Source organism: Argopecten irradians, chromosome 3 (assembly GCF_041381155.1).
Source record: "Argopecten irradians isolate NY chromosome 3, Ai_NY, whole genome shotgun sequence".
NCBI classification, from domain to species: Eukaryota; Metazoa; Mollusca; class Bivalvia; order Pectinida; family Pectinidae; genus Argopecten; species Argopecten irradians.
In genome coordinates this window covers 3068607-3085111 of record NC_091136.1, presented here as the reverse complement: position 1 = coordinate 3085111, position 16505 = coordinate 3068607, and the positions used below count along the sequence as shown (strand labels likewise).

Below are 16505 nucleotides of genomic sequence, written 5' to 3'. Positions count from 1 at the left end.
TTTACACCATTATCACCTTTGAAAACTTTGAACTTCTAATTTTACTTCAAGTTAAAAATATGAAAAATAATTAATTGCATCCCGAAAAAAATCTGTGACTCTATATCCTATATGGAATGAAGTACTAATTACGCATGCAACCAAATGCAAAATAGAATTTTTTATATTATTTTTTTGCGTTAACTAGATATATATATACACAATTAAACACCAAATGATGGATATCATTTATGCTCTGTCGGCGGTGGAGCATTTTTAACTTTATGAAGAAAATTCCCAGAGCTTAGAAGAAATGTGTGATCTACCCCCCCCCCCCCCCCCCTCCCTCCGTCCTCCTCCACTTTCCACTTTCAGTTATATTCTCTTATTCCCTTGCAGAATTTAACCTTTGGACCATGGGGCACTGGTCAAGGCTAGCTGCAGAAGAAAAGCTTGTTTGAGCTCAATACATGTATCCTCTAATGCTTTAAGTGGTGTACTGCAATTCATTTTTTTTTTATTCCTAAGCAACTAATATGAAGTTTTTTTTTACCTCATTCTGACTTTGTTAATTATGACATGAAATGCCTTTCTATGAATAAAAAGAATTGAACACTTTAGTACTTTTACCCTAGAAATAAAAAAAATATACACAATTTTAAACAATTCAAATTCTCCAAAACTCAAATGATGACAAAACAAAATATACTGAGTGCAGGAAATATCTTAAAGTCTTGCCAACATCGAGAGTTGGTGATGTTGAGTTGTTGACAGGGAGCAGCAAAGAGATCACTAGACCGTCGTGCCACAGAGAAAGTCAAATGGCAAAGGGTCTATCTACAAAGTAATATGGCCAGAGCCCAGCAGACCTTTAATGACACGAAGATTTGTAGTGAGGAAACCGAGGCTTAGTGAGAAAATCGTTACTTGGCAGGCATGGAAATGTTGTGGTTTATGATAAAACAAGCCAAGGAAACCATTCGCAATAGCCTAAGAAGCAGGAATTAACACAGTCTTTAATAGGGGTTTCATTATCTTTCAGGAAAAATTGCAATTTCAGGGGGTAATTTTCTATGCTATCGGTATGTTATCTGATGTAATTCAGCCCAAATCAGGTGGTTCCACAGGCAGGTTTAAGCAACAAAAAGTAGCGGGTACCACCTGATGTTGAAAACTCCTGCCTTAAAATCTATGCAGTAAGCACTGAATTATGCCAGTTATTTATAATTTTAGCAAATTTTTCACTTTTCACTTTCTGCAGTGTATCTCTGTTCTCAGAGTATAGATAGTGGTTTAGTTTGTTTTAAAAGATGCTCCACGCCCAACAGAGCATAAACGATACTCATCATTGGATAAACAATTGGTTTTTAATCATGTATATGTCTAATTAACACAAAAAATAATACAAAATTATTGATTAGGACATAGTGCCACAGAACTTGTTCGGGATACCTTTTTTTTTTTTTTTTTTTTTAAATTTTGAAGTAAAATTAGAAGCTCAAACTTTTCAAAGGTGCAAAGTAAGTAACTTTTATTACTGAAGAAAAATTCTTATTTGTCTGCTCCTGTTTTCAACAGAGAAAAAATACTGTTTGTCAGCGGTGGAGCATGCATCTTTAAAATGTTTGAAAATAAGCCAGAGTATCTGAATAAAAACCACTGACTAGTCTGTACCCGAGATTCAAATTTGCAGCCAAGACATGGAAGGCTATATGTAATTTAACACCTTAACCACTAAGCCACCGTGACTGCTGATTTGAAATACATAGGTTATAGTACATATAAAGGTTAATGCTCCACTTCTTATCTTCCATATTGTTTCCATTACGCTTTAAAGAATCACATATACCATTTTTATCTTAAAGCATTCCATTTTCTTTTAATTTTGTCCTACTGTGAGGCACATAAAATACAATGATGGTATCATTAAAAATTCCTGCTGTTTTAGGATCAAGACGATAATCCTAAAAGGGCTAAACACGATTTAACAATTATCTTCGACAGGAAAGACAACTACCCCGCATAAGTATTGATCTTAAACGACATCTTTACCTGCCTCATGCTATTATCATGGTACTATCTATACATAGTGAGATGAGGATGTGTCGCTTCAAAAAATAAAATGAATAGCATGTCTCCAAAAACAGGATTTACATGACTGCATAATTATCCTGATGTATTTTTAGGACTTTTAACAATATCACAATGGTAATGACATTATTCATGTTTTTAATCATCAATCATTTTTTAAAAAGTCAATAATTATATCTTATTCTGTAATGTATATACTTAATATAATTTTGCTATTCAGATTCATCAAAAACCTATCTTAATATTTTAATAGCAAAGAAAATTTTCAATTCTGAAATATTGATTTCTTTGCAACGCTTCATAAATATATCATTTACTTGAACAAAAACAAATATAGTAAATCTGTCTGATTTAACAACTGCATGATATTGCATTGAATACAACAAATATGGAAGATTTACAACAAGAGGCCCATGGGCCTTAACGGTCATCTCACTATTGGCACAGCTAGTACAACATAGTCGTTTAAAGATTTTAGCCTATTTGACCCCCTGTAAATGAAGATCAAAATATGGTAGCCCTTCATCCCAGCATGTCACAGACCCAATATCAGGTCTCTAAGCCTTTTAGTTATTCATAATCAAAGTGCCAAGGCCACTCATAGATGCTGTGAATGAAGGACTCAAACAAAGGAATTAAAAATCTGTTTTTCATTTAAATATTGAATTTAGTATACTAAGTGTGCAGTGTTGAATTTTAGAGTTAAACATATATATACGGTATAACATATATTTATTTTATGATATTTAAAGTTGTTTCAAGAACAATAAGTTGAATAACTCATTTTCCTAAAATAACTGAAATAATTTTAACATTTAAATTATTTCTGAAATAACGATTTCAACACCAATAAATCCGGTCAGAATCTGAGTAGAACCTATCATTTTTTATAATTCTTTATTAATCACTAAAATTATCATTTTTATCAATGTCTCTTAAATGTAAAAGACAAAAGAATAATAAGTTAACATATCCCTATCTTAATATCCACTTAATATTTTAGAATATTTTCGGAAAAATATAATCCCAGGACCTTCAAGGTCAGTCCAAGGTCATTAATTTGAACAAACTTGGTAACCCTTCCACTCAGCATGCTGCAGGCCAAATATAAGTATCCTGGGCCTTTCGGTTCTTGAGAGGAGTTGTTTAAAGATTTTAGTATATTTGACCCCTGTGACCTTGAATGACGGTCAAGGTCATTCATTTGAACAAACTTGGTAGCCCTTCATCCCAGCATGATGCAGGTCCAATATGAACATTCTAGACCTTTCCATTCTTGAGAGGAGTTGTTTAAAGATTTTAGTCTATTTAACCCCATGACCTTGAATGATCAAGGTCATTTATTTGAACAAACTTGGTTGGACTTAATCCCAGCATGTTGCAAGCCCAATATGAGAACCCTGAGTCTTTCTGTTCATGAGAAGACGTCGTTTAAAGATATTAGCAAATATGACCTCTGTGACCTTGAATGCAGGTCAAAGTCATTTAATTGAAAATATTTGGTCTTCCTTCATCGCAACATGCTGCAGGCCCAATATGGGTATCCTGGGCCTTTTAGTTCCTGAGAAGAAGCCATTTAAAGATTTTAGCCTATTTCACCCATATGACCTTGAATGAAGATCAATGTCTACATTTGAACAAACTTGGTAGCCCTTCATCCCATGACCAGCATGTCAAGGGCCCAATATCAGGTTTCTAGGCCTCTTCGTTATTCACAAGACGTTGTTTAAAGGATTTAAGCCTATTTGACCTCTGAAACCTTAAATGAAGGTCAAAGTAATTTATTAGAACAGGTAGTCCTTCATACCAGCATGCTGCAGGCCCAATACGATTTTAGCCTTTTTGACCCCTGTGACCTTGAATGAAGGGTAAGGTCATTCATTTGAACAAACTTGATAGTCCTCATCCATGCATGTTACTGGCCCAATATCAGGTCTCCAGGCCTCTTAGTGATTCAAAAGAATTTGTTTAAAAGATTTTAGCCTATTTGACCCCTGTGACCTTAAATGAAGGCCAAGGTCATTCATTTGAACAAACTTGGTAGCCCTTCATCCTAGCATGCTGCAGGCCAAATATCAGTATCCTGAGCCTTTTGGTTCTAGGGAAGAAGTCGTTTAAGATTTTAGTCTTTTTGACCCCTGTAACCTTGAATGAGGGTCAAGGTCATTTATTTGAACAAACTTGGTAGCCCTTCATCCCAGCATGTCATCGGCCCAATATCAGGTCTCCATGCCTCTTAGTTATTCAAAAGAAGTTGTTAAAGGATTTTAGCCCAATTGACCTCTGTGACCTAAAATGAAGGTTAAGGTCATTCATTTGAACAATATTGGTAGCCCTTCATCCCAGCATGAACCGGCCCAATATCAGTACCCTGTGCCTTCTGGTTCTTGAGAAGTCATTTAAAGATTTTAGTGGTTTTGACCCCCGTGACCTTGAATGAAGGTCAAGGTCATTCATTTGAACAAACTTAGCAGCCCTTCATTCCAGCATGCTACAGGCCAAATATTAATACCCTGGGCCTTTCGGTTATTGAGAAGAAGTCGTTTGATTGAAAAGTTTACGCACGGCGGACAGTGCACAACGACGGTCGGTGCTTGATGACAATAGGTCATCCGGACCCTTCGGGTCAGATGACCTAAAAATTCTGGGAGGGAAGACAGTTAGGAACGTATGGGATGTAAAACAGAGGTGTTGTAGGGATATTAATGAAGGCTAATGAATGTTAGACCTACAAATTCTGGAATGGGAAAAGGGAAATAACTCTAGATTGAGTAAATCTTAGAGAAAGAACCAGCTGTTACGTCTACCACCACCTAAAGGATTGTATGAAAGATAAGAATCACACACATTTGAGAAATTTCAATTTCACTAAAAACCTACTTCCTCCTTCTTAGAATCATCAGAGATAATATCTACATTTGAGGTGTATCAAAACTGGAACAAGAGGCCCTAATGGCCTTAATCATCATTCAACTTCCCGAAGCATGCAACTGTTACACTAAACACAAAAAGAATGCTATGTAGCACCTTTTGAAAAATTATGAAAATTCAGAAAATGTGTTAGCTGAATCAATTCAGGTGAGTTTTAAAGTTGAATCAATATGATGAAACTGAAAAAGTATTGTTGTTTAGGAGTGATGGTTTGAAGTTGGCTCCTGTGTAAAGGGAGATAACTCCATTAAAAGCAAAGCTAAAGGGTTAAGCCAAGTGTAAAGGGAGAAAACTCTTCTAATTTTGATAAAAGCAAACAAAAAACTGGTAACCCTGACATATTTCTTCCTGATGCTTAGGTTATGGATTACTTACAGTATATTGAGCTGCATCTGTCGGCGAATGAGAGCGTTTCGTTTGTTGACCAGTAAAAACCATTCCTGCATGAGCTTCTCTTCTAATGCTTTGTTTTTACCTAAAATTCAGAAAAAATGGAGTTCCATCCCAAAAGTTTTCCTTTTTATCTCCATAAAAAAACAGCATATCATATGTCACTGTAAAGCTTTGGTTTTTACCAAAAATTATGAAAAAATACATTTCCATCCCTATTACATGTATTTTCTCTCTCTTTTTTTCTCTCTCTCAAGAAACAAAACACCATATCATATTACACTATAAAGCTTTTTTTTACTACAACAACACCACCTGGTGTCTGTCACTTGGCCCAATCTGCCTTTTCTTTTCATAACATCATTTACGGGCAAGTTGATAATTTTAATACCGACATACCTTTGGCCATGACGACTCGGAGCTGACTCTCTAAACCCTGAGCTTCGTCGTCGATCTGTTTCTGCTCTCTCTCTAAAGCCTCCATCTCACTGTGGACATACTGGTTGGTGTCCTGTAAGTTCTGAGGAATCAAACAGTACAAGTTAATGGCAGGTTTATACAGAAAACCTGGTTCCTTGACAATAAGGTATATCTTTTAATTATTTAGTGATGAACAACTTCAGGTGTATCTATAAAAGCTTTAAGTTTCAATTAATTATAGTGAAGAATTAATATAACCTGCTTTGAAAAAGACTTTTTCTACAGATATAATGCACTTTGAATTTTCATTTTGTGTAAAGACTGTGCAATATGTTTTTGTTTCAAACTGTTTGTAATTTTGATCTTAAAAGATAACTCTTATTTATCTCTTTCCTTATGCACGTAAATTGTAAATACAAACCACAGAAACCAATTAGGACCCCGTGATATTAAAAGTTTGAAGTGTATGTGTGTGTTTGCTGTAAAAGTTTGAAGTGTATGTGTGTGTTAGCTGTAAAAGTTTGAAGTGTATGTGTGTGTTAGCTGTAAAAGTTTGAAGTGTATGTGTGTGTTAGCTGTAAAAGTTTGAAGTGTATGTGTGTGTTAGCTGTAAAAGTTTGAAGTGTATGTGTGTGTTAGCTGTAAAAGTTTGAAGTGTATGTGTGTGTTAGCTGTAAAAGTTTGAAGTGTATGTGTGTGTTAGCTGTAAAAGTTTGAAGTGTATGTGTGTGTTAGCTGTAAAAGTTTGAAGTGTATGTGTGTGTTAGCTGTAAAAGTTTGAAGTGTATGTGTGTGTTAGCTGTAAAAGTTTGAAGTGTATGTGTGTGTTAGCTGTAAAAGTTTGAAGTGTATGTGTGTGTTAGCTGTAAAAGTTTGAAGTGTATGTTACATGTAGCTGTAAAAGTTTGAAGTGTATGTGTGTGTTAGATGTAAAAGTTTGAAGTGTATGTGTGTGTTAGCTGTAAAAGTTTGAAGTGTATGTGTGTGTTAGCTGTAAAAGTTTGAAGTGTATGTTACATGTAGCTGTAAAAGTTTGAAGTGTATGTGTGTGTTAGCTGTAAAAGTTTGAAGTGTATGTGTGTGTTAGCTGTAAAAGTTTGAAGTGTATGTGTGTGTTAGCTGTAAAAGTTTGAAGTGTATGTGTGTGTTAGCTGTAAAAGTTTGAAGTGTATGTGTGTGTTAGCTGTAAAAGTTTGAAGTGTATGTGTGTGTTAGCTGTAAAAGTTTGAAGTGTATGTGTGTGTTAGCTGTAAAAGTTTGAAGTGTATGTTACATGTTAGCTGTAAAAGTTTGAAGTGTATGTGTGTGTTAGCTGTAAAAGTTTGAAGTGTATGTGTGTGTTAGCTGTAAAAGTTTGAAGTGTATGTGTGTGTTAGCTGTAAAAGTTTCAAGTGTATGTGTGTGTTAGCTGTAAAAGTTTGAAGTGTATGTGTGTGTTAGCTGTAAAAGTTTGAAGTGTATGTGTGTGTTAGCTGTAAAAGTTTGAAGTGTATGTGTGTGTTAGCTGTAAAAGTTTGAAGTGTATGTGTGTGTTAGCTGTAAAAGAACCAAACTTAGAGTTCATCTCTTCAGGTTTATTGAAGAAAAAACATGTTTTTTAAGTATTAAATGTTCACTTCAAACAAAACAAAAATAACAACAGAACTGTTACACTATAATGTTGTTTGAATTTTATTCAATTTAAATACCTTTTATTCTAACCCGAGTTTCATTAATTTTAAAAAAATATTTGGCTCATTTAAATGAAATTTTGCATTGTTTTCAAACCCAGTGAGTCCCATGGCCCGATATGTACACATGCACAGAAATCCTAGATCTATCTCTGCTCAATAAGAATTAAATGTGGCATCATTCCAACATTCGTCTGAAGGTAATGCATAGATTTAGCGACTGGTATGAACTGCATAACATTCTATAATCATATCATAATACAGGGATCGGTCATGCAGTGAACAGGGGAAATAAACAATGCAAGGTTGTTGTTTTTTTAACTAGAGCATGTTTGTGAAATTCTTTCAACTTATTGAATAAAATTTAAAATGAAAAAGTTAATTAAAACATGACAAAACAACTTTATAACACAAAATGTTAATTAAAACATGACTATTATATCTTTTGTTGTCATATCAATGTTTAAGTATGATGTTAATTCATGTGTAGATTTCACGTTATCGTAACTAACAGATCCGTGTGAATTACACATTTCGATATGTGATAAAAATATTGTATTTTAATAGGTATAGTAATAAATACGGTCTAGCTGTCTATTTACTTAAATTACAAGATTCAGAAGAGAGTGTCTCTCTGCTTGCTATAAAGAGAAATATGATGATCGGTTCAGACGCAGGAAACTCCCTGTGGTCAGGAAACTCCTTGTAAAGAAAATAGATGCATATGCAATGATCTGGGATGTAAGGAATATGGGGGTAGAATCATGTTGCATTCAGTTTCAAAGCGGAGGATGAATTATAGATTAGTAATTAGTGTCCCATTATTCAGAGGAAAGTGACGGCAACATTACCAGGTAAGCTTCAGTGTCCGAATGAACCTAGAATATCAAAATACTCATACATCGAGGGTCCATGTGTAAATCTACGTCCTAATTATGGATTAATTGGTTAATGTAATAGCTAGGTGTAAACAAAACAATTGCATTCATCCTAATTAAAAAAGATCTTGTCTGATTCAAAAGAGATCCAAGAGGTATCTAGATAATCACGCTTGAATGATCTTCATCAGTCAATGTAGAAGGATCTTGTTTCTTGTATTTTTTTCGTCTCTCTACTTTTTTTAAATAACACAAGCTTTCATAAATTAACTGTCGTAATACTGTCTGGAATATACACACCTGAAAGGACCATACAATTACAATATTCAAGACTGCTACCAGTCAAATAAGCAGTTTTCTTGTTGAACCCAAAATTGGAATAAGCATATATAACAAGCTATAAGGAATCAAGTAAGGTTTACTTAATACTTTCTGAGAAATAGCAGTATGAACTAGAATTGTCAAAATCAAAGAGGGCTGCCAGGTGACCATTATTTTTACAACTGGTCCTAAAAATATTTACTGCAAAACAGTTACCAGAGCTTAAAGGTAATGATAAGATAGCCGATTCTGTATGATGTCTAAACTGACAATCTTAAGGTAATGATAAGATAGCCGATTCTGTATGATGTCTAAACTGACAATCTTAAGGTAATGATAAGATAGCCGATTCTGTATGATGTCTAAACTGACAATCTTAAGGTAATGATAAGATAGCTGATTCTGTATGATGTCTAAACTGACAATCTTAAGGTAATGATAAGATAGCTGATTCTGTATGATGTCTAAACTGACAATCTTAAGGTAATGATAAGATAGCTGATTCTGTATGATGTCTAAACTGACAATCTTAAGGTAATGATAAGATAGCTGATTCTGTATGATGTCTAAACTGACAATCTTAAGGTAATGATAAGATAGCTGATTCTGTATGATGTCTAAACTGACAATCTTAAGGTAATGATAAGATAGCCGATTCCGTATGATGTCTAAACTGACAATCTTAAGGTAATGATAAGATAGCCGATTCTGTATGATGTCTAAACTGACAATCTTAAGGTAATGATAAGATAGCTGATTCTGTATGATGTCTAAACTGACAATCTTAAGGTAATGATAAGATAGCTGATTCTGTATGATGTCTAAACTGACAATCTTAAGGTAATGATAAGATAGCTGATTCTGTATGATGTCTAAACTGAAATCTTAAGGTAATGATAAGATAGCTGATTCTGTATGATGTCTAAACTGACAATCTTAAGGTAATGATAAGATAGCCGATTCCGTATGATGTCTAAACTGACAATCTTAAGGTAATGATAAGATAGCCGATTCTGTATGATGTCTAAACTGACAATCTTAAGGTAATGATAAGATAGCTGATTCTGTATGATGTCTAAACTGAAATCTTAAGGTAATGATAAGATAGCTGATTCTGTATGATGTCTAAACTGACAATCTTAAGGTAATGATAAGATAGCTGATTCTGTATGATGTCTAAACTGACAATCTTAAGGTAATGATAAAATAGCTGATTCTGTATGATGTCTAAACTGACAATCTTAAGGTAATGATAAGATAGCTGATTCTGTATGATGTCTAAACTGACAATCTTAAGGTAATGATAAGATAGCTGATTCTGTATGATGTCTAAACTGACAATCTTAAGGTAATGATAAGATAGCTGATTCTGTATGATGTCTAAACTGACAATCTTAAGGTAATGATAAGATAGCCGATTCTGTATGATGTCTAAACTGACAATCTTAAGGTAATGATAAGATAGCTGATTCTGTATGATGTCTAAACTGACAATCTTAAGGTAATGATAAGATAGCCGATTCTGTATGATGTCTAAACTGACAATCTTAAGGTAATGATAAGATAGCTGATTCTGTATGATGTCTAAACTGACAATCTTAAGGTAATGATAAGATAGCTGATTCTGTATGATGTCTAAACTGACAATCTTAAGGTAATGATAAGATAGCTGATTCTGTATGATGTCTAAACTGACAATCTTAAGGTAATGATAAGATAGCCGATTCTGTATGATGTCTAAACTGACAATCTTAAGGTAATGATAAGATAGCCGATTCCGTATGATGTCTAAACTGACAATCTTAAGGTAATGATAAGATAGCCGATTCCGTATGATGTCTAAACTGACAATCTTAAGGTAATGATAAGATAGCCGATTCTGTATGATGTCTAAACTGAAATCTTAAGGTAATGATAAGATAGCTGATTCTGTATGATGTCTAAACTGACAATCTTAAGGTAATGATAAGATAGCCGATTCTGTATGATGTCTAAACTGACAATCTTAAGGTAATGATAAGATAGCCGATTCTGTATGATGTCTAAACTGACAATCTTAAGGTAATGATAAGATAGCCGATTCTGTATGATGTCTAAACTGACAATCTTAAGGTAATGATAAGATAGCCGATTCTGTATGATGTCTAAACTGACAATCTTAAGGTAATGATAAGATAGCTGATTCTGTATGATGTCTAAACTGACAATCTTAAGGTAATGATAAGATAGCTGATTCTGTATGATGTCTAAACTGACAATCTTAAGGTAATGATAAGATAGCCGATTCCGTATGATGTCTAAACTGACAATCTTAAGGTAATGATAAGATAGCCGATTCTGTATGATGTCTAAACTGACAATCTTAAGGTAATGATAAGATAGCCGATTCCGTATGATGTCTAAACTGACAATCTTAAGGTAATGATAAGATAGCCGATTCCGTATGATGTCTAAACTGACAATCTTAAGGTAATGATAAGATAGCTGATTCTGTATGATGTCTAAACTGACAATCTTAAGGTAATGATAAGATAGCTGATTCTGTATGATGTCTAAACTGACAATCTTAAGGTAATGATAAGATAGCTGATTCTGTATGATGTCTAAACTGACAATCTTAAGGTAATGATAAGATAGCCGATTCCGTATGATGTCTAAACTGACAATCTTAAGGTAATGATAAGATAGCTGATTCTGTATGATGTCTAAACTGACAATCTTAAGGTAATGATAAGATAGCTGATTCTGTATGATGTCTAAACTGACAATCTTAAGGTATTGATAAGATAGCTGATTCTGTATGATGTCTAAACTGACAATCTTAAGGTAATGATAAGATAGCTGATTCTGTATGATGTCTAAACTGACAATCTTAAGGTAATGATAAGATAGCTGATTCTGTATGATGTCTAAACTGACAATCTTAAGGTAATGATAAGATAGCCGATTCTGTATGATGTCTAAACTGAAATCTTAAGGTAATGATAAGATAGCTGATTCTGTATGATGTCTAAACTGACAATCTTAAGGTAATGATAAGATAGCCGATTCCGTATGATGTCTAAACTGACAATCTTAAGGTAATGATAAGATAGCTGATTCTGTATGATGTCTAAACTGACAATCTTAAGGTAATGATAAGATAGCTGATTCTGTATGATGTCTAAACTGACAATCTTAAGGTAATGATAAGATAGCTGATTCTGTATGATGTCTAAACTGAAATCTTAAGGTAATGATAAGATAGCTGATTCTGTATGATGTCTAAACTGACAATCTTAAGGTAATGATAAGATAGCCGATTCCGTATGATGTCTAAACTGACAATCTTAAGGTAATGATAAGATAGCCGATTCTGTATGATGGTCTAAACTGACAATCTTAAGGTAATGATAAGATAGCCGATTCTGTATGATGTCTAAACTGAAATCTTAAGGTAATGATAAGATAGCTGATTCTGTATGATGTCTAAACTGACAATCTTAAGGTAATGATAAGATAGCTGATTCTGTATGATGTCTAAACTGACAATCTTAAGGTAATGATAAGATAGCTGATTCTGTATGATGTCTAAACTGACAATCTTAAGGTAATGATAAGATAGCTGATTCTGTATGATGTCTAAACTGACAATCTTAAGGTAATGATAAGATAGCTGATTCTGTATGATGTCTAAACTGACAAATCTTAAGGTAATGATAAGATAGCCGATTCTGTATGATGTCTAAACTGACAATCTTAAGGTAATGATAAGATAGCCGATTCTGTATGATGTCTAAACTGACAATCTTAAGGTAATGATAAGATAGCCGATTCTGTATGATGTCTAAACTGACAATCTTAAGGTAATGATAAGATAGCCGATTCTGTATGATGTCTAAACTGACAATCTTAAGGTAATGATAAGATAGCCGATTCTGTATGATGTCTAAACTGACAATCTTAAGGTAATGATAAGATAGCTGATTCTGTATGATGTCTAAACTGACAATCTTAAGGTAATGATAAGATAGCTGATTCTGTATGATGTCTAAACTGACAATCTTAAGGTAATGATAAGATAGCTGATTCTGTATGATGTCTAAACTGACAATCTTAAGGTAATGATAAGATAGCCGATTCTGTATGATGTCTAAACTGACAATCTTAAGGTAATGATAAGATAGCCGATTCCGTATGATGTCTAAACTGACAATCTTAAGGTAATGATAAGATAGCCGATTCCGTATGATGTCTAAACTGACAATCTTAAGGTAATGATAAGATAGCCGATTCTGTATGATGTCTAAACTGACAATCTTAAGGTAATGATAAGATAGCCGATTCTGTATGATGTCTAAACTGACAATCTTAAGGTAATGATAAGATAGCCGATTCTGTATGATGTCTAAACTGACAATCTTAAGGTAATGATAAGATAGCCGATTCTGTATGATGTCTAAACTGACAATCTTAAGGTAATGATAAGATAGCCGATTCTGTATGATGTCTAAACTGACAATCTTAAGGTAATGATAAGATAGCTGATTCTGTATGATGTCTAAAACTGACAATCTTAAGGTAATGATAAGATAGCTGATTCTGTATGATGTCTAAACTGACAATCTTAAGGTAATGATAAGATAGCCGATTCTGTATGATGTCTAAACTGACAATCTTAAGGTAATGATAAGATAGCCGATTCTGTATGATGTCTAAACTGACAATCTTAAGGTAATGATAAGATAGCCGATTCTGTATGATGTCTAAACTGACAATCTTAAGGTAATGATAAGATAGCCGATTCCGTATGATGTCTAAACTGACAATCTTAAGGTAATGATAAGATAGCCGATTCTGTATGATGTCTAAACTGACAATCTTAAGGTAATGATAAGATAGCCGATTCTGTATGATGTCTAAACTGACAATCTTAAGGTAATGATAAGATAGCTGATTCTGTATGATGTCTAAACTGACAATCTTAAGTAAGAAAAGCTCTGTAAGGTAAACGCATTAAGTAATGATAAGATAGCTGATTCTGTATGATGTCTAAACTGACAATCTTAAGGTAATGATAAGATAGCGATTCTGTATGATGTCTAAACTGACAATCTTAAGGTAATGATAAGATAGCCGATTCTGTATGATGTCTAAACTGACAATCTTAAGGTAATGATAAGATAGCCTGTATGATGTCTAAACTGACAATGAGGTAATGATAAGATAGCTGATTCTGTATGATGTCTAAACTGACAATCTTAAAGGCTCTGGGTAATGTCCCCTGGCCGAGACACACCAAAGTCTATAATAATGGTAGTTTCTGCTCCTGCTTAGCGCTCAGCAAACAGGGAGTGGGACGACTGGTTCGCCCATTGTCAATATAATGTGACCGGATGGAGTGCGTTGCTTGGTGTCTTCGGCAGCATGCTTCAGTGATATAGCACTGTAAAAAGGGCAACAGTTCCACTATACAAGAAGACACGACATGAATATACCGCAGTCTCCCAAAACATGCACCTCGCACAACATACACGCAACACACCGCATACATTGGAGGCCGTCCTTACATGACCATAGCTGTTAATAGGAAGTTAATTAATCAAACAAACAAACAAAAATAGTGAAGAAAAATGTAATTCAGGATTTGCTAGTTTTCTACAATATTCTGCAAGAAAGTAGACAAACATTTCCATCATTTGTCATAATAATCCATGTTTCTAGTGGCTGCTTCATTAATATTTGTTATCCAGTTCTGGACATGTTTACGATCACTATATAATACCACTTGAATTATGTTGGTCATGCCATTTTGCTAAATGTAGTAGGAATGCATCTAATATTACAACACAAATGTTTTATTTATCTTTAAATCAGAATTATATTCATCTTTTATTGGTTTATCTTTACTTGATTTAAATATCAATTGTAATATATTTACCAGTCATATGTCAGTGATATGGCCATATTAGGGATTTGCTTAGTGATTGATTTGAAAGTCGCTCACTTAGGACCAAATATACACAAAAGAATGAAATTATCGCAAAGTTTATTTCAAATTTAAGTTTATTTACAAATTACATATATCAGTATAATAAAGAAATATTTATACTACCAGGTAATTTTATTCAAGAAGGTCAAGAACTACCTGTAGATGTAACCATGGCCAGTAGGTATTGAAGCCATTGATGTACATAATATATATATCTTAGTCTTGCAAAATGTTAGAAGATAACAGCATTGGTAGACAAGATCAATAGCCTTCCCTGGCAAATTTCTACACCATTAACAAGAGAAGATTAGATTATATAAAGCATATACATATTGATGGCAAAATGCCCATAACAGAATTTCATCATCATATGTCTGCTAGGATTATTCTTATCATGTGATTCACACTATTATAGTATTATATTATTCCGTGTTATTTTCATTTCCCTTTTAATAAAAATGTCGTCATCTTGAGATATGTACTATACAGTTCTAGTAATTCTACTTGTCATTTGTGGATTTTGATATGATTATCATAAACATCTTAATAGTATAAATTTCTCAAAGGCTTTGTGTTGTGTGAAGAAATTCCATAGACATGGATTTTTTTCTTAAAGTTACATAAAATTATTTGTTTTTTTCTTTCATTTCAGTACAATGAATAAATCCCGTTTGAAGATGGTGCTGGTACTACAGATACTATTATGCTTGATGCTGGTGATACGAGTACTGCCGGGAATGACTGCCTTTCTAGGACTTACAATGTTTGAACGCCTAAAACAATGGGACTTCCCTGCCCCACGTCCTTGGGAATACATATGGATCATCAACTTTTTGGCAGGAATATTAGGTCTGAAGTCACTCCCAAAGAATGACTTGCCCCTTTTGAGGCAGTATGTCATAGGAACAGTAGTTTTCGGAATTTGCGCCGTTGGCTATGGTGTTTTTGATCAGGTTAGATGATTTATATGCCTACTTGAATGAGAAGAAGTCTATTGGAACCATTCAGGGATACCCAGCAGTGATTGTGTGGTTTATGTTTCTAACCATGGCTATACAGCTACATTGTTTTGGACTTTATTTTGCAAAACAGTTATACAATTCTTGGCGACCAAGATCAGAGAAGAAGAGAAAGTGAAGCTAATAACATTATTCATTTATTTTATAATTATGTGTGCTTGTTTTATTTGTCAGTTTGAAACTACAGTTTATATTTGTTCATTTTTTGAAAGCAAGAACATATCTATTCCTAGTTCTTTACTTGTATAACTTTATGAGCAGTTGAACCTTGTTAGATTATAAGACCCTTTCCAATTTTCTGCTCGAATTTTTAATTGTTTTTTGAGTCTTTTCTAGTGAAATAAAGTGATTGCCAAAAGTAAGATCTTTCCTTATTTTATCATCAATGAGGAAAATTAATTTGTTGCGACTTTGAATTAGGGTTTTGAAAATCTAGAGGAAATTAAAGATAATAGAAAAAAAAAATATAGGCGATAAACAAAATATCAAATGGCTTGGCATTGTGGTAGCTAACAACAGCAAATAAAGATGATAATGATATATATATATAGAAGTATATATATAACCTTTACGTGAAATCTTTCACTGAAATATTCATTTTAAATTTTAATTTATTGTGCGATACCAGGTATATACTCACCAACCATTCCTGCTGCCTGGTATATATACTCTGGAGAGTCCGCTGGAAATATCCCTTTTTGTTCTCATATGCTTCCACTCATTGGTAAATATCACAGTACAGGGTCTCGTCTATTTTTGTTATATATCTGTTTTTAATGAAATGTAAGTTTTGGTGCATTTTGTATTTAATTCTAAGGAGGAAAAAAAGACATAA

General features: G+C 33.6%; 1 protein-coding gene and 1 pseudogene across 1 annotated transcript in view; one reads left to right on the top strand and one right to left on the bottom strand.

Annotated features, from left to right (window-relative positions):
* The window catches only part of LOC138317312 (EH domain-binding protein 1-like), a 46820-nt gene extending 38467 nt beyond the window's left edge, over positions 1–8353 (bottom strand). The window contains exons 1-3 of the mRNA XM_069258882.1: positions 8333–8353; positions 5791–5911; positions 5377–5476 (exon numbers count right to left, since the gene is read on the bottom strand). Coding sequence (XP_069114983.1) covers positions 5377–5476; positions 5791–5875 — 185 coding nt within the window. The 5' untranslated portion in view covers positions 5876–5911; positions 8333–8353. The remainder of the gene's footprint in view (positions 1–5376; positions 5477–5790; positions 5912–8332) is intronic.
* Positions 8354–14821: 6468 nt separating this feature from the next.
* On the top strand, positions 14822–16135 carry LOC138317153 (protein jagunal-like; annotated as a pseudogene).
* The last annotated feature ends 370 nt before the right edge of the window (positions 16136–16505 follow it).